The sequence below is a fragment of the Apus apus genome, chromosome 19, assembly GCF_020740795.1.
Source record: "Apus apus isolate bApuApu2 chromosome 19, bApuApu2.pri.cur, whole genome shotgun sequence".
Taxonomy (NCBI): Eukaryota; Metazoa; Chordata; class Aves; order Apodiformes; family Apodidae; genus Apus; species Apus apus.
Window position 1 is genome coordinate 9060956 of NC_067300.1, and position 18701 is coordinate 9079656.

General features: G+C 46.0%; 1 protein-coding gene across 1 annotated transcript; it reads left to right on the forward strand.

The window, feature by feature from the left end:
- Nucleotides 1–149: 149 nt before the first annotated feature.
- On the forward strand, nucleotides 150–17211 carry SNAPC4 (small nuclear RNA activating complex polypeptide 4). The gene is made up of 23 exons (XM_051636414.1): nucleotides 150–357; nucleotides 1108–1151; nucleotides 1622–1780; nucleotides 2308–2433; nucleotides 3001–3079; nucleotides 3631–3712; nucleotides 4559–4663; nucleotides 5254–5326; nucleotides 5622–5786; nucleotides 6023–6170; nucleotides 7125–7231; nucleotides 7521–7615; nucleotides 8323–8417; nucleotides 9029–9114; nucleotides 9827–10210; nucleotides 11113–11202; nucleotides 11433–11640; nucleotides 11747–11817; nucleotides 12122–12220; nucleotides 12458–12485; nucleotides 13129–15188; nucleotides 15684–15829; nucleotides 16690–17211. The coding sequence occupies exons 1-22, from the start codon at nucleotides 150–152 to the stop codon at nucleotides 15801–15803; spliced, it is 4632 nt and encodes a 1543-aa protein (XP_051492374.1). The 3' UTR covers nucleotides 15804–15829; nucleotides 16690–17211.
- The last annotated feature ends 1490 nt before the right edge of the window (nucleotides 17212–18701 follow it).

Here is an 18701-nt window from a genome sequence, read left to right on the forward strand (position 1 = left end):
AACCGGCCCTGCCGGGCCCCGCGGTCACGTGCGCCGGCTCCCATTGGCTAGCCACTGTCACGTGCTGCGGCGGGAGGCGCTGCGGTGATTGGGCGGCGCCGGGGGGAGGGGGCGGGGCCTGCGCGCGGCGCGGGGGCTGCGGCGCCGCCATGTCCCGCGGGCCCGGCCCGCCCGGGGGGAGCCCCGGGGGGAGCCCCGCGATCCGCCCCGCGATCGGCCCCGCGATCGGCCCCGCGGGGCGAGACCTGGACGCCGAGCGGGAGAGGATCCGGCGGGAGATCGAGGAGTTGGAGCGGAGCCTGCAGCCCGGCGGGCCCGGCGTGGAGGCGGCGGGGTCCGAGTGCGGCCTGAGCTCCGGTAGGGGCGGCGGGACCGGCCCCCTCGGGCCTGACGGGAGAGCGCGGCGGGCGGGGTTAACTGCGCCGCGCTCCGGCATCTCCGGGGCCTGCCGGCACCTGCCTCTTCCCCGGCGTTCTGCCTGTTTGCTGCTGCGGAGGCCCGGGAGCCCTCCCGCCTCCCGGGGCTGCCCGGGCGGGCGGTGCCGAGCTGGGCCCTGAAACGCGGCAGCCCGGAGAGTGCTGCCGGTGGTGAAATCCCTGCCTGGCCGGGCGACACGGGCTGCACCGTGTGAGGCTCCGTTTCCCAGCCCCCTGTGCCGCTCGGGCTGTCACGGCTGCTTCATCCGCTTGTTTTGATCAGGCAGGGTTGAACAGCGTGTGTCATAAACCTGCAGCCGCACCGGGAAACAGTATTGCTGAGGGGTGTGACAGGGCTGGGACGTGCCTGCAAAGTTTATGGGGTTTATTGAGTTGGAATGCTCACTTGGCTGTGTGCTCTGGAGCCTTTCATTTGCCATGATGTGTAGGACCAACGTGCAGCTTGATTGTTACTGTAGTTATGAGGAGATGTCCTTTTTTCCTACTCCAAACCAAAAAAGTGCACACGTGGGTTATAGCCAAACATCATTTTTACTTGACCACATTGTCAGTAGCCAAGTGACAGTCATGTCTGAGGTGCTGTGTGGTGCTTCATTCTGGCTGCTTTAATTGAAAAGTCTTTGTTTTGGAAGCTTTCCTTTTTTATCTGATCATTTTTGTTGTCTGGCAGATGATGGTGAAGATGATGATGACTCAGATTCTCCTCCTGAAATGGTAACCACTTGCTCTTTAAGCACATCTTTCCACCTGCCTGTTGAAGGGAGCAGGAGAAAGGGGAATTTCACTTTGTTCTGGGGACATGCAGGCAGCTGGCTTGACCCCTGAGCTTGGGAAGGATTAATAGTAGACCTGGAGGTTATATTATTCCTGCCCCAGCATAAAGTCCTGCTGTTTTGTAGTGGACTTGAATTTGGCAGTTGGTGGCACAAGACCTGGCATTGGCAAGGGTTGGAGTCAGACTTTGGTTCAAGCAGCAGCAGGTGGAATAAAGGAAGAGGGCTGGGGGGGCTGAGAGCTGCCTCTGGAACAGCACAACATCCAGTTCTGTGCCTCCAGGTCTTTTGAAAACCCATTTTGTGAGATAAGTGTTAAATTACAAATCCAGTTATGTTACCTGCTTCTAAAGCAAGCTTTTTGTGCCCTTCACTCTTCCTCCCCCCCTTCAATGCCTCATTTGCTTCAAGGAAGTGGAAAGAGAAGCTGACAGTAGTGATGATGACACAGAAAGCAATCTGCCTCTGGATCCAGAAACATGTTTGCAGATGAACTATGTGTACCAGGAAGTCATCCAGGAAAAGCTGGAGGAAGTCGAGCTGCTCCTTGCACAAAACAAAGAACAGCAGGTGAGCAAAACAAGAGTAGAATGTTCATTTCTGTGGTTTTCTGGGTTGCCATTTGCCATCTCCTCCTGCCCACCAAGTCCAGTAGAACTTCCCAGGGTGTTCCTATTCCATGGCAGGTGCCAGTGGGATCAGCTGCTGCAGCCACAGTCCCTTGCTCCAGCACAGAGCTCAGCCTGCTTGGCAAGGAACCAGCTTCATTTTCTTCCTGGCACTTCAGTGTCACTGACTGGCCTTCCAAAGGGCTGACGTGACTGATGTTTCCATCCTTGCTTATCAGCAAAAATGCCACCACTAGGATATTTTATATTTTAGCATCTCGTAGCAAGTCAGTGTATTTTTTTGAATAGTCTGCAGTGTTCTGTACAGACTTGTGAAGTTCCAAATCCTGTCTTTAATACATGCACTGTTTTACAGTCTGGTGCTGCAAATTTGAGCCCTGCCTGGGATGTTTGTGCTGGTTCATCCCCTGCTCTGTGAAGTTAGGAATATGAAGGAGACACTGATACTGTTTAATTCTTGTATTGCAGAAGGAAATCATGGCTGACCTCAGTGGTACAAAAGCAGGAAAAGCAGGAGGTGGTAGAAATCTACCAGCAAATAGATTTTTGGGTCACTTCATGAAGCCATACTTTAAGGATAAAACAACAGGAATTGTAAGTCAACACAGCTTGGGTGCATCATGCCACGTATTTCAGTGAGAGATTGAAGCTGTAACTGTGCTAAACCCCTGCTGAGGTTTCAGCTCTGGGGCTATGAGGGTTACTCTTCAGTTTGAAACCTTTTTTTTTCCCTCACTTCTTCCTTACTTGCCCTCTTTTGGAAATGTTTGTTCAACCCTTGTCTGGCTGTGACACCTGGAAGGGAGCTCTGAGGAGCAGCATTTCCACCACGGGGCACTTGAACCTTCTTGTTGATGTTTTTCTTCACAATCCAATTCTGTGCTGTTGTTTAAAGTACTTGTTGAAATCTCATTGTCTTTGAAACTTGACTTTTCTGAGGCAAACGTCTGTGTAACCATGGACAAATGTGCTTGCTTGAATTGTCCTTTTGTTTTTGCTTTGTCTTCTGCTGGATCTGTGAGCTCATGAAGGTAACTTGGCAGTTTGAATGTGACAGTGGGCACAGGCTGGAGTTGCCAGTCTTTTTTGTAGCAGTTCATGAGAAAAAAAGGCAATTTTTTCTGTGCATCTGACTCTCCCAATGTATCTAATCTTCATCAGGGCCCTCCTTCCAATGAAGATGCCAAGGAAAAGGCAGCTCAGGGCATAAAATCCTTTGAACAACTGATTTCAGCAAAATGTAAGAAACTCTTTGTGCTCTTCCGTGTTCTGTAAGAGCTGTAACCAGTGTGTATATTCACATTGTTAGTTCCCCCCATCATTTGCAGTTAAAACATCAACACTTCTGATATTTCATAATTGCCTCTACCATAAAAAAAGTAGTTAGAAATGAATGGGCTGCTCTGTAAATAATTTCATGGGGCTGTTAATGACTTGCTGCTTTCATTTGCGTTTGTTTTGATGCATCATATATCAGCTCTTGTGAGCAATCCAAAAGCTGATGAGATTGTGCAAGGGTAGTGCTGAGGTAGGAGGAAGTCTTGGGACACTTTCAGCTCCAGGTAGTTAGAAATATCTGGGTAATTCCTGAGATCTCAGGATTAACCCTCAGCAAGAGGCTGCAGCTTGTCCAGCTCAGACAGGACATGAGTCACTTTGGTGGGGAACAAGCTTGTGTAGCTAATGAAGAGGAGCTGTTATTGAACTGGGGGTGCTTTAGCAGTGGATCTGTGTTTCTGGGCAGTGGTTTTGCAGCAGTGCCTGACTGCTCCATGGCCTTGTCTTGTCCAGGGAAAAGCAGAGAGAAGACGTTGCTGCAGAAGGCCGTGGTGAGCGACCGCCTGCAGCGCCTCCTGCAGCCCAAGCTGCTCAAGTAAGTGTGGGGTAGGAGGCTGCTGCCTCCTGTTGGGAGCAGGACACGGAAGGGGAGGAGAGGGTATATGTGGAGATTCCATCTGCCTTCTGCAAGTTCTTGTGCTGTTTGCTTTTTGGTGGCAAAACACGGCAGAGACACTTTGACTGTCACTGCTGGGACACTCCTGGGAGAGCCACTCTGGTCATTCAACTCCCCTGTCCTGTGGGCAGCAGTGCAGAGGATGACAGTGTTGTGGGCAGCAGCATCTTTCATTCTTTGTGACAGCTGTAATATCTGTGTGTGCAGGGGGTATCAAAGGGCTGTGGACCACAAAGCTCTGACCATAAGCCAGAGGTTGCAGCATTCTGGTTGTGTTGTGAACACTTGGTGGTTGTTTGTGGGTATCTGGCACGTGGAGAAGTGTTGGTTTGTATTGTGGTGTTTTAGAGCCATCTGTTTCTTCCCATTGACCCAGTGGTACAACTGAAAACAGTCAACAGGGTTTGAAGCTGAAATTGTTATGCAGCAAGTCATAATGGTGTGTCCAGTGAGAGGTTTTTGTGTCTAGAGCTGCTACAGTCTTCCTTGCCTTTGCAGCAACCTTGGGTTCTCACTGTAAATACCAGAATGACTACTCTGAGACCTCTTCTGGGTTGATGATTTTTCATTGAAGGGGCAAGAATAGGATGATGGGAAATGCCATGTGGGAAAACCTAGAACAGCAACGGTTCTGTGCAGTGTGGAAATAAACCTGAAGGAAAGAATGATGCTGGTGGGGAAACCATCTCTGCCATCTGTCTTCTCATGCCATTGACCTTATTCCCATCTAGTCACACTAAGTAATGATAAAAATGTCTTCAACAGGATGAGTTACTGGAATCAGAAACTGGAAAAGGTCAAGACTGAAATGGAGAAACAGATCCTGGAAAAGCAAATCAAAGAATTGGAGCAAGAAATTGAGGCAATTAAGTGAGAAGTGGTCTTTTTCTATTACTGGTGAAAATTAAAGTCTGTTCTTGGAGTTTACCTCTTACAGTTCCCTCCCTCCTCAAGTACTGCATGTGACATTTGGAGAAATCTTTATTAGTGTTGGCTTGCAAAGAAATAAGTGCTGCTCAAACTCTGCAGAGCTCTCATCTTCACAGTTCCTTGCTAAGAATCTCATTTTGGGTCTTGATACACAAATAGTATCTATACCCATACAAAGGTGCTGCTTTAAATAGTCCTTGATTTAGCAACAAAGAAGCAGAGAGCTCTGAGATTTTTTGTCCTGAGCTTTTCCTCACTAACATGTCTAGAGCAGTGTGTTTTGATATTGCATTAATAGTTTTCCCTGCTAAACCAACATCATCTTGTAGGAAGTTCTTATTCAATAAGATAAATTGTTTTAGTCAAAGTTTCTATGCTAAAGATCCTGATGCTTTAAGGAGTAAGTGTTGAGTTCTTGTGGAAGTCAGTAACAGGTGGGAGGAATAAGATGAAGCAAGATCAGGAAGGAGAAGGTGACTGTTCAAGTCACCATTTAACGTGGTCCTTTCTTTTTGTACCTTCTACTTTAGCCAACTCCCAGAAAGTGACTTGTTGGGAAACAGATTTGATGAGCATGACTGGGAGAAAATTTCCAACATCCATGTAAGTTGGGAGATCACCAGTTTTACAGTTTTGGTTATCTGTGACCCTTCTCTTGAGAATTACCTGACTTGCTCTAGTTTGCATCCACTGTTGCCATCATGCATTTCTTGAAGTTTACAAGCACAGAAATATGGATAATTTTATGTTACTGGTTAAATGGGGTGATTTAATTCTGAAAAACTTATCAATAAGACATACCTGGAATGCAAAATGTATTTCTTGTGTCAGTGTCTCTGTGTTTTCAAGTGTTCAGTCCCAGCTACAAGACAAAACAGATTTTTGATGTTTCCTTTAGTTTGATGGACAACGCAGTTCAGAAGAACTGAAGAAGTTTTGGCAAAACTGGGAGCATCCAAGCATCAACAAAAAGGAATGGACTGAGGAGGAGATAGAGAGGCTCAAGAAGATAGCTGCTGACCATGGTTATCTGGACTGGCAGGCTATAGCCCAGGAGCTGGGGGTAAGGTCTTCTGAGCTCAGAAACAACGGGTAACAAGTCAGGTAGTTCTGGCTGAACTGTTCATCATCGTGATTTTTCAAAAAATGACATTAATATTCAATCATTGCTAATCAGTGCTTTTCTGAAAAGCATTCAAGAACAGTACCAAAAGAATTTGGCACTTTAGCCTTACCTTCTTGTTTTTTATTCTCATAAATATCCAGTTACCTGAGTAGCTCTGTTTTCGTTGTTTTAAGACAAACAGGACACCTTTCCAGTGCTTGCAGAAGTATCAAATCTACAACAAAGATCTGAAAAGGAAAGAATGGACCAAAGATGAAGATCAGATGCTTTTAGAGCTTGTTCAAGAGATGAGAGTAGGAAGTCACATCCCATACAAGAAAAGTAAGTGACCTACAAGTGAAAATGTCTTCCATTTACCCATTATAGTTGGGTTTTTTCACTCTCCCAGGCTTGTTTTTCTGCATTCTGGAACACCCAGTCTGCTCCAATTTAAGGAATTAATGAAGTTTTATTTCCTATGAATGTTTTCACTTCAGGAAGGTCACAGTTCTGTCTTTTCACCTTTCTAGCTGTGACCTAGACAGGGTACAACAATGCTGTGGGTGATCTGAAATAGCAGTTGTACCTGTTTACAGAAACCCCTTGTTGACAAGCTGAATGAAAGAGGATGGTTGAGTTTTCCTTGGTGGCAGCAGTGACACCTGCCTGTCCTGTACCTACCTGGAAGCTTCATTGTATCAGCAAGAGCTCAGTGTCTCTTGGAGCCTTTATCTATCTTTGAAATTTGGTTGAAACTGGCTGAGAATTATGAACAAGTGCTGGTTGTTGTGTGAGCTATGTTTTTGTAGTTAAATCATCAGGGTTCTTCCCGAGAAAGCCAGTATTGATTCATGCCCTGCTGCTCTGGCAGTTTCCAGTGCTGTGCCCAGAAGCCTTTCCCAGGGGGTCAGTACTGCTGGATCTGTTCCTCAGAATGTGGGAGTGTATGGCTAGTGAGGAGTAGAGTTGAGAAAAGTAACCAAATATCCGGGATCTAAACCCAAGCCTGTAACACCTGGTGTCAGATACGTACTGGAGCTGAAACCTTGCCTAGCTCTCTGTTGGTTTAAGATGGATTGTTAGGTCCTCCTGTGTCTCATGTGGATTATGCCATGATAAAGAGAAACACTTTGTGCTGTGCTCTTCCAGTTCTTGTTGTGTACCATTGTTTTAAGTATTTAGGCTGAGATTAAAGTGCTGCTTATGCTGATCCACTCTTTGAAAGTGCAGCGATCACAAAGTAGAGGAAGAAACACTGTTTTCACCAGGCTCTAACATACACCTTTGCCTTTTTAGTTGCTTATTACATGGAAGGAAGAGATTCTGCTCAGCTGATTTACCGATGGACAAAGAGCGTGGACCCCAGTTTGAGGAAAGGACCCTGGACACCAGAGGAAGATGCTGTAAGCTGTTCTCTGATGCCTGGAACTGCAGGGTGCAAAAAGTGGGAAGGCTGAGGGGGTGCCTGGCTGAGGGGTTGCCTGGCTGAGTGCTGTGGGCTTTGTCACTGGCACACAGGAATGTGAAATGTACCAGGATGGGCCGTTTACAAGTCAAGAGGGCTTAGAAGCTCATAAAACTTATGTTCAGAAGTTTATAGCATAGTGGGAATGAATACAACTGCTTGTGCCTCAGGCCTGTGAGGATTATTACTGATGAGGACTGACCTCTTGCTTGGTTTGCTGAGCACAGATGCTGCTGGCTGCTGTGGGGAAGTACGGAGAGCGCGACTGGTACAAAATCCGGACAGAGGTGCCTGGAAGGAGTGATGCTCAGTGCAGGGACAGGTCAGTACACACTGCATGGAGCACCTCTGCTTTCAAGTGTATTGCATGCAGCCAAGATACAGCTTGTTTTACAAGTATCATAGGGGTTGGAGGAGACCTTAACCCAGTGTCACTTAAGGGGCTGTTTTGTAGAACGAGCTATGGTCTAAATATGGTCTCTCACACTGTCTCCACATAACCCTGCATTTGTAGTCCCAGCAGTCAGAAATTTGAAATTGAGTTTGAGAGAACAGGGCATTGTTGCCTGTGGTGTGCTACTCCCTCAGTTGTAGTTGCCTGTGGGTTAGCAGAAGTTGGGAAGGATGTTCAAAATAAAGCAAAGGGGTCATTAAATACTGCACACAGGGAGGGAAGGTTGTCATCTGGGCATTGTCTGGGTATCTGTAGTCAGTGACTTCCTGTAGCTGAACACCAGTAATGAGGTGCTGAGCAGTTTTCATCCTTGGATCCAACTTCAGGAGACTCAGAGTAGTTTGTCCTAATTTCCATGACCCGTTTTACAGCTGCTTGTTGTAATTCTCAATCATGTGGCCTGGTATTTTTGAGAACAAAGAGATTGTAGCTGTGCTAGGGGTGGAGGGGTAGGACCCCTTACAAAAAGATCTGATAAGGAATCCTGGTTTTGCTCTGCCTTGAACTGTGCAGTGATGGCTAGAACTGCACAAACAGGATTGGGGGATTCTAACTTTAATGTTTTAATTTTGAAGGTACTTAAAAGCATTGCACTGTGATGTAAAGAAAGGCAAGTGGAGTTTAGAGGAAGAGGAGCAGCTGATTGATCTGGTTCAAAAGCATGGCCTGGGTAAGCGTTTCTGTGGCTTAACTTCAGAAGTTTAGAGAAGTGTTACGGAAGGATGTACCATTTAAGTTTTCTCTTATTTTAAGCTCTGCAGCTGATACCAGCAGGCTCTGCTTCGTGCTGATGATTTCAACCTTCCTTATATCGTGTGTTTCTGGAAATTACTGAGGGATTGTGTAGTGAAGAGCTGTATAGCTGTGTTAGCCAGGTAGTGAAGAGCTGTATAGCTGTGTTAGCCAGGTGTCAAAGCTATGACACTTCAGAGAGGTGAGTTCCCTCTCTAAGACAACTTTCCTTAACAAATAGAAGCTTTTCAGCATTCAGTTTCAGCTTCCTTCTAAGTGCTCTCTTACTGCTGCGAGGGAGTGTGTAGTTCTACTGGGCTATTTGTTACTGATCCATTTTCTAGTAGTTTCCGACTTAGTTGAGTGCATAATAGTGCCAAGTCTGATTGAAGAGCACAAATGGGTATTAAGGTTTTGGGATCCATTCATTTAGTAACTCAGTCTCTTATAGCAGGAGATGTATAATACGTGTATCATACTCTGCACTGAAAAGGCCTGTTGCTCAGTTTGTTGCATTGATAGGTGTGTTCTGCTCTGCATCCTTTTTAGGTCACTGGAGTAAAATAGCTTCTGAACTGCCCCATCGGACTGACTCCCAGTGTCTGAGCAAGTGGCAGCTCATGATTGGGGCTAAGGTATTGTACAGACCCCTGCTGTGGCACAGTCCCATCTCTTGAACTAAAATTCTCTAAACTAAAAGTGAAATCCTGTGAAATAATGCAAAAATTGACATGGATTTCATGCAATCAAGGTTTTTGTCACAGATGGTCACAGTCTTAATTTTTTGAGGTGTTGAAGCAGGCTTTGTTATGAAGGTCTGAAGTTAAATTCCTATATATTTGTGTATTATCCAGAATTTCTTCACTGCCTTGAAAACTTCAGTATGTCCCATCCTTACAGGCACTTCATGTGTACCTCGTGCATTGCCAGTTTTGGTACCAGGCACTCCAGAAATTCTGGCTGCTAAGACCATATTAAAGACTGTCTTGTTTCCATTGGAAAAGCACCTGCCCCAGGGGAGGATTCCTGGAAACCCAATTGTGTTGATGTGGGGCACTGGACTTAATTTGTTCTTCCACGTGCATCATGTTCTTAACCCAAATTTGTCTCTATCTGTAGCTTCTTCTTTGCATAGGAGAATGTAAACCAATAAAAACCTGTGGCCAAAGGCAACTGTCAGTTTTGCTGGATTTAGTTAATCTGAGCAGAAGTAAAGCAGAACTATTCTTTTGGAAGTCACACCTTACTGATAGGATATACCCCAGAAAACTTCTCCACTCACTGATTTGAGAGATTTGCAAGTCAGGTGAACACTGGCTACAACCTGTCTGTACTTTTTTTTGACAGAAGAAGAGATCCAAATGCCAACACATGCAGGAGAGTTCCAGCTCTGAAGAGAGCAGCAGTGAAGACATTGAGCTGGACTTAGCAGACAGTTCAGAGGAGGAGACAACCAGCAAGGAGGAGGTTAAATTTCCCAGCATTGACTTGTGGATACCCACACGGAGTCCACAGGAGTCAAACAAAGGAAGATACCAGACTCCATCCCTTTTCTCTCCTGGGAGCTCTGATGTGAGGACCACGAGCAGTGACATGCCAAGGGCAGGGTGTGATGGAAACAAGGACAGAGCTGCTGTTAAGACCACGGAGTTGAACACCCTCCTGAGGGGCCTGGCACGTCCCCATTCAACAGACATCATTGTGAGGAACCCAACAGAAGTCACGAACAAGGTGAATCCTGGGGTACTCAGTATGTTCTTGATGGGATTGGAGCTTAGCTAGCAGCAACCAGCAAGTGCAGTTGCTGCAGTAAATGGTGATGAGTCAATGCAAAATCTGTTTAGCTCCTCAGTTGGCTGTGGTCTCGCTGTACCGTTGGGGGGTGCTGTTGGAAGCTGAGCTGTGGGATTAAACAGCAATGTCTAGCACTGCCTCCCCAGGCATTACCTGGAAAACAGCTTTGTTCTTTCCTGCTCGTAGTGTCACAGAAACAAAACTTCTTTTATGTCTTCATAAAACAGTGAATTGTCTCTGTCCTGCTGACTAGAGTTGATAGGCTTAAAGTTTGGAAGAATTAAATTAGTTTCATACAACTGACATTAGTAAGAAATTCTTCCCTGTGAGGGTGGTGAGACCCTGGCCCAGGTTGCCCAGGGAAGCTGTGGCTGCCCCATCCCTGGCAGTGTTGAAGGGCAGGTTGGATGGGGCTTGTAGCAACCTGGTCTGATGGGAGGTGTCCCTGCCCAAGCAGGGGTTTGGAACTAGAAGATCTTTAAGGTCCCTTCCAACTGAAAGCATTCTGTGATTCTAACTGTATTCTGTCAAGATACCTGTTAAACCCCTGATGAGGCTAAGCCAAAAAGTGCAGAGAATCATCCATTGGATTCTGCCCCTCAGTGTGGGTGTTTGTAGAACTTCACACAAAGGCTTTTACAAAATAGAGATTTGGTGTTGTGATAATGCACAAGGGCTGAAAGGGAAGGTGTCTGCACTTCAGGGCTGACTTCATTTAATAAGATGCTTCCAACAGCAGGAATGTTGAAAACTTTGGTACCTTTTGTGTACAGTCAGTGCAGGTCATTTCTGTGAGATACTTGCCCCTTTTATTTTCTCTTGTACACCTTTGTTTTAAGGCTGCCAGGTCTGGAAAGCAAGTGCTACGGGTTAGCCTGGAGAATGTGAGAAGAGTCTTAAGAAATAACACGTGCCTTCTGATGAAACTTGTAAGTGCCTCTTCTGTCTTATCTGCTGTTGTGATGTGAGCACTGCTGGGCTGCATTTAGTGGGACATGGTTTTTGATAGACTCCCAAATCTTCTTGCACTGTAGCCTCAAGAGGAAAAGCTCATCACTATTTTTTCTTTCATAACTGCCCTGTGAATAGTTTGTCCCGGGACTAATTAAGATAAAACCTTTCTAACTGGAATTCTAATTATCTATTTGTTCATGCACAGCAACCCAAGTTGTTAACAAGGATGTCTGGAGGGGCTACCCCACAGAAGCTGCAGAACATCACAGGGAGAGCTGGTCGGCAGGAGAGGGAGCGCTGGAGGAGGATGAACCTGGACAGGAAGCTGCTGATGGCAGTGACACCCTGGGTGGGCAACGTGCTGCTGCCCTGTGTCTTGCAAACTGGGAAGATGGCTTTTCACCAGACAAAAGGTAGTGCTGACCCAGCAGGGATATTAATCTACTTTTTTTGCCTCTACTTTGTGACATCTTGTAAGTGGATGCCCAGCTGATCTTGATGTTGGACTTTCTTTTCTAGCTGATTCTATTCAGGAGAAGATCAAGTCTGTCAGTCTTGTGAGCACTCCTCTGTTCAAACTTTTCATTCAGGTAGGTCTTAGTAGCATTACCTGCTTTCAGACAGTGGTCACCTTTATTTCTGTATTTGATGCTTAAATAATGGTTTATCTTTGTTCTTGAAACAAATTACCGGGTTAATCTCATGGATTGCATATGAAGTTTCTTAAATAAATCCTGCATCCATAATCTAATACTGGAGGGTTTTTTCTGTAAGTGTAAAAAAAGTCCCCAGACTTCTGCATGCAAAGCCTTTCCCATCCATCTTGGATTATCACTGCCTCTACCAGAACATTTTTGTTCTCAATCAAATTTTAGTAAAATTCTCCCCTTGCAGCTCTTCCAGGTTGATACTCATGGCTGCCTGAAGATCATTCGTGAGAGAAGGCTGAGGCAGGCAGAGCAGCTTCGGGCTGACCTCAGAAGGCCTCAGCAGGTATTGCACATGATCTGTTTCTAAGCTTTTCCCTCTAAAATCTTGGCTGAAGTGGAGATTTTTCCCTGTATGTGGCCAGTGGTGCTGTGGGTATGTGTGTGTCACCAGTTAGTTTTGGTTCAGAAGCATAATAAAATATATAGGATATTGGCAGATGTGGGTTTGATTCACATCTGTGCTGTTTTAATCATCTTTAGGTATCTCAGAAGTATAATTTAATTTTATTTTTTTTGGCAGGCTTCCCAAAACATGGAGACTTCTTCAGGTACCTACCAGAACATGTTTTTTTTATGATGTGCGAGAACTTTCACTTAATTGATCACCATTACATTAATGACCAATTTAACTGAAGGAAAACTTGTGGAACAAAACTACTTGGACATGATCATTTTTACAAGCTCTTGGATTTTCAGTTATTGTCTGAATATGTTACTCTTTGGTAGGGACTTGAAAACATACTTGAAGGGCTGGGGGCTGGCCCAGTGGCACTGGGCCACCAGTTCTGCAGACCTGGCTGTCATCCTTTCCTCCAGCAAGGTGCTGGCTGTGGTGAAGACAGTGGCACTGACCAAAACCCCAGTTTGTTGTTGTCATCCTGCCTGGTGCAAAGTGCCAGCCTAGTGCTCACCATTACAACACATGGTGTGTTAAGATGCATTCCTAGCCCATCTGTGATTTCTGGGGAAAATCCTGTCATTACTGAACAAGTGGCAAGCTGGCTGTATCAGAGTTACCTGGAGGTTGTGAGGATGTGGCTTGATTAAACCAGACTTGTAGGAATTCTTACAAACAGGAATTGTGCTACTTCCTGTGCAGGGTACATGATACTTAACAGCTAAGGAATGGCTTTTGAGAATACTGTTCAGTCTTTTAAATGTTTTTTAAATTTTATTTTCCCTCCTCTTTAGGCAATTCATCACAATCTTGTACTCAGAGGAACTCCCAGAGGGGTGTACCAAGGTGTGCTGCCAGGAGACGTGTGGCTTTAAAACCAAGGGAGAGTTCTGTCCTGGAGAGTGGTGCTGCTGCTGGGCAGGGAGCTCCTCCAGCCCAAGGGCAAAGGCAGAAGACTAGAACTGTCTCAGAATTACTGAGAGAGAAGCGACTAAGAGAATCCCAGGCTAACAAAGCTATGCAGAGGGAAGTCTTTGTTGCCCCACAGATGCTGGTTTCGGGGCCTCTGATAATCCAGCACCCACCACAGCAAATCATTCCTTCTGCACAACCAGGGAGCAAAGCTGCAGCAGTTGGTTGTAAAAATAGCCAAGTGCAGTGTGCACCAGCTCCACTGCCAGCATTTACTTCTGTTGCAGATTCAACTTCTACCAGTGCTGTGCTTGAAAACCATTCCTCATCAGTGGCAGAAACTGGGGAGAGCCCCAGTTCCTCACAAGTGACAGAACTACAGTCCAATAAAGAAAAGAAAGAGAAAGCTTTGGAAGATAGCCCTGGAGGAGGGGCTTTTCCAGGCATGAATCCAGCTGCAGCAGAGAAGGCCTCAGATCAGGGAGGGTGCAATGGTCAGGTCCCAGCTGGTAGCTCAGCTTCAGCAGTGTTGCAAAACCAAGCTTTTGTGCCACATCAGATTACAGTGGTGCCTGTTGGCATTGAGTCTGGCACCAACAAATTGTCTCTTTCCACACCAGTTCCCTGTGCACTGACCAGTAATGGGACACAGCAGGGGCCAGTTGGTCTCTTGTCTGCTCTTGTAACCCCACAGACTGGTTCCCACTTGATTCCCAGCAGCATCCTGCCCTTCACCTGGGTTGTGACACCACAGGCTCTGCTCTCCACTGCTGTGCAGACTGTGCTGAGTGTTCCTGCGGCTGCTGCGGGGAGTCCGTGTCACACGCCTGTCACATCCAGCATCTCTAGCTTGGCAGTGCCTCCAGTACCAGCTGGAGCACATACACCTCACCCCAGCAGTGCAGAGAAAAAAGCACCAAGTGCCCAGGTAGCAGGAGGACCTTTGGGAAAGACAACTCACCATTCCACAGGTCTCTTACCTGTGATCTTAGCGAGCCCTGGATGCACCACCTCCAGCATTTCTGCTGCAACCCCTGCATGTCCAGATGGCTTCTCCAAGGCTTCTGAACCCTCTGCAGCTCAGACTGATGCTCCACCTGGTGCACCAACCCTGCAGGCTGTGGTGCTGCCCCAAGGACAGCTACCTACGAGCACCCAAGGGTCTGATTCCCAACATCTGTCAGGTCTCACTAGCTCAGGAAAGAGCCATGACTCCATTACAACAAGTGGATCACCTTCCAGTCTCAGGACAGTCACAAAAGGGATTGTGCTCCAGCCAGGAGATGCAGTTTCCCCTAACAATGTTCCGAGGAACTCTGATTGCTTTGCTGCACAAGCATTGAAAAACAGACCTCTTGCTTCCAAACCTCCAACTACACAGCCTGCTGACAGTCCAACTCAGGCAACCTCTTCCAGTGCAGAGAAGAATGTACTTGACTTTAGCCTCATTTCCGTCGAAGATGAGGGCCTAGTGAAGGAGTGGATGAAGGGGAAACAAGGTGTCCAAGTACCATCACTGCAGACCAGGTTGCCTTATTTGCCACCTTTTCTGTGCAACTTAAAAACCCTCTCAAAGCTACTTCTGCAGAAAGCAGCTTTAGAACAGCAAGCAGCATGTCTGCTGCCTTCTGGTGCCAGTCAGGGTGAGGCTACTGGGGTTGATCTCCAAGCTATCAGGAACCTGGTGCAGCAGAAACTTGGAGATAACCCTGCTTACCTCCTCCTGAAAGCCAGATTCCTGGCAGCCTTCACACTCCCAGCTGTACTAGCAACTCTGCCTCCTCCAAAAGTGTCAACAACTCTGTCAGCCAGCAGGAAGCAATATGAAGAGAGTGATGAAGAGGAGTGGCAGAGTGAGAAGGAAGTGTCTGAGGAAGAGAGTTGTGGGAATAAATTAACAGGTGATGAGTCTGGAGACAAAGATGCTGATTTACTAAATCAGGTAAAATAAAGGTGCCAGGGAATAAACACAAGAAATTAGTGCCAGCTAAATTGCTCCCACTGGAAGCTGGGGTGAAATCCCTGCTGTTCTTAAGTGTAGCAGAAATTTGAATGTAGTTCTGCAGCTGATAAAAGGAAGAGTTCAGCTGGGAGCCCCTAGTCCTCACAAGGATAAAAGCCTGTTTATGTTAGCACGTTAAACATGACATGACAGGTCCCAGAAGCAAGTATCAAAGCTCTCTTACAGTTTGTAATCTGCTGTATTTTTTAAATCAGGCTCTTGTTTTTCATTGTATGTGTCCTTTAAACCACAATAATACCAGGGGAATTGCATGTGCTTGCTCCTATTACCATTTAAGGTCTTTGTCTCTGTTTTATATGACTGGAGATTATTAGAGTATGTGGACCTGAGCTCCCTAAAATACAAAGCTGGGTGAAGGGGTTCTTTTGCAAAATGACCTCTTGGTGTTGATAGTCTCTTCTGCTTGTGTTGCAGATCATGGGAGATGAAGAGAATGCTACACAGTCTGTCTTGGACTCCTGGACTGATGTGGCTGATGCCAGTGCTCCTCAAATCAGGAGGAGTAACCGCTTCAGGAAGAGGAGGAGGATGTGAGGGTGAAATGTGTTAGTAGCTACTCGGTCAGTCTTGGAGTTCTTGCCTCAAATGCATTTGTCTGGTACAGCTTAGACAATGAGTCATGACCCTAGGAAAGGACTGAAATTCTCTTGACTTCTGTTCCCTTAGGAGATGGAGTTCTGTAATCACAGACTAAGGCTGGTTCTTGGACTTTCAGGGGGAGGGAAGGCTGATGCCAGTGTGATAAAAGTTCAAACGTGGCAGCCTTTTGGGCCGTGCTGCTGCCCACTGGCATTGCACCTAGTTGATAGGACTCTACAGCCTTAGCTGCTAAAATGAGACTAGTAGAGAGTCATAATTGGTGGGACAGGAAAGCCTGGGCTGCTGCTGCTGAAGAGAGGGTTTGTGTGTGTGTGAATGCTAAACACTTGAAGGAGAAGCCAAAGTAAATCCTTGCTGCAGGTTCAAGCAAGCTGGTGCTAAGATGTCCTTGCTGGGGGTTGTCAGGCAGTCAGTCCTCCAGATCTTAGGCAGGTGGCAACAACTCGGTGTAGTTTGTCCCCTCTAGCCTGGCTTGTGAGTCTAGAAGTGAAGAACAGAATTACAGGCTGGGCCTTATGTCCAGTGGGTGCTTCCTTGGAGTTTGTCTTGAATGCTTTATCTTTGAACAACTTTGTGGGAGGTTTTCCCCTCTATGGCTTCATTTCTCTAAGTCTGTCACAGAACAGCTTCTGCAGGGTACAGCTGTGGGGTGTTTGGGTATCTCTTGAAAGTTTGGGTGAAATAGACTGAATGAATATGAAGGGTGTTAATGATGAGACTGTTTGGGTTTTTTCTTTAAAATTTGTTTTGGAAATTCCAAAAGGGCAGCTTCCTTCTGAAAATGCTGTGACTAATAGGAGTTGTTTGTGCTTTGTTACAGGAGTCACTTGAATGAGCTCTGCCTTCCTGTGTGGCAGTAGGAGATGCTCTTTGCACTATTCACTTTTTACACTTCCAACAAACTGACGAGCTGGACCTTGGGATGATAGGAAAAAGGCTGGACTGGTTTTCCCATCACCTAACCAAGTCTGGATCTTCAGACAAGTTGCAAAAAATGAAACAAAATAGCTGGAGGGAAGTCTTTCAGGCACAGACCAATTCAGTTCTCTTTCAAACTAGCACCTGCCATAGATGATGGGGGGAAGGATTGCTGGGGATCCAAGGAAGCCAGCAGTGGTGGCTATTTATTCCTTTTTTGTTTTAGCCCCTATTTATGTGAATGTTTATCCATGTTCAGAATATGTTGCTCATTGACTATTTTTTTTTAGTGCTGTAACAGTGGTTTTGCTTGATAGCTGACTGACTGAATACTGCTGGATAAGCAGCAGATTAATTTTGTATCAAAATGAGTCTTGAGTATTTGTTGAAATACAGATGTTTTATTTTTCTCACTGAAAAATTACTGATGTATTCTGTGTTGGTTTATTTTTTATTTCCTGGTAAATAGTGCTTTTAATAATGTTTGTATGAGTGTGATTGCTGATGAGAAAAATGAGGTTTGCAAGCTGCATGAAAACCAGGGAGAGTGTGGGAAATGAATATTCATGTGGCTAAAACTGCAAGATTGGATTCTTCCCTGATCCTTCCACAGCCTGCTCCATACGGACGTTAGCAAAGCACTGAACAAAGTCTTGTCTCTTCATTCATAAACCACACATTTCTGTCTCACAGAGAGGTGCAAAGCTAGCTGAGTCAAAGCTGGTAAATCTAGTGGGAATCCCTGCTCTGCAGGGGCTCAGCTTCCCTGGGTGTGGGGGTGAGTTCAGAGCACTGTGAGCTCCTCTTCGAGGGCCCTTCAGGCAGAGGTGGGGTCAGGGGAACCGTGGTCACCAACTTTGCTGTAATTGGGTGTCAAGACATGATGGTGCAAAAGGAATGATTTTGAAATTACTTTCTTCTTGCCCTGTTCTGTCTTCTGTAAGCCAGTATAAATAACATTTTTCCAAGAGGTTCAGGTGTGGCAGAGGCTCTGCCACAGGTGTGTGTGCTGTTCAGCACAGGGCTGTTAGCATGAGGCACTGGTAGTAACTAATCTCTGCTCTAAGCTATTGTTGTCCTGTGTAAATGCTGCTCAAAAGATGCCCTTGTAATTTTACTGCTCGTGGAGAAACTCTGTGTAAGAAGAAGCTGTCTTTGTTCTTTTTCAGGACTAAACTAACCTGTTACCATAGAACAAAAACAGCTGAAGCTAGATGGGTCAATTAGCAGACATTTTGATTACCTTCAGCAAAGGCATAGCTGATGGAGGTACAGTATCTTTTTAGTGTAAAGCTCATTTAATGCATAACAAGAAGCACAGGCTTAAAGAATCTCTGAGCATCTCTGCCCCACTCCTAATGATAACATGGGGAAACTCTCCAGAAACTTAGAAAGCAGAGCAAAGAGTGGAGTAGGAAGCTAATGGAAAATGTGTCATGCTGCCATGCATCACAGCAGGTATGATCTTGGGACTTACTTAAAACAGACTGAGTGAGTTCTTGTTACAGCTACAGTTCCAGGACTGTGGGCCACAGCCTGCAATTTGGCAATCGTGGATTATGTTCCTTGTTTTGCCAAGACTTGACTCCCATTCCCTCAAAATACTGAGTTGTCATCATTGTGCTTGAAGCTTAAGGACATCCAAAATTCGAGGCATCATTATACAAATCATCCTTTTCAGCTGAACTCTAAACTAAGAGAGTTCTTGCTGCCCCCTGCTTTCCAGTGTACAGATGTTAGCAGCTGAAAGGGTGATCTGAAGAGCCTCTTTCTTCTCATGCTGTGCATTTTTTTTCTTTTTGTCCCCTGAAATCAGCTGGACAGACCTATGCCTGGGACCTTCCCTCTTTTAAGTCTTTCTGACCACTACATGAAGAAACTTTATAGGCTCTAGCTGGTGCTACAGTGGTACAG

Bases quoted from the DNA above. Each gene is read 5' to 3' on its own strand.
- SNAPC4 (XM_051636414.1), top strand. From the start codon at position 150: ATGTCCCGCGGGCCCGGCCCGCCCGGGGGGAGCCCCGGGGGGAGCCCC. The intron at 10,211-11,112 runs GTGAATCCTGGG...CTTTGTTTTAAG, and splicing joins CAACAGAAGTCACGAACAAG to GCTGCCAGGTCTGGAAAGCA. The intron at 12,221-12,457 runs GTATTGCACATG...TTTTTTTGGCAG, and splicing joins ACCTCAGAAGGCCTCAGCAG to GCTTCCCAAAACATGGAGAC.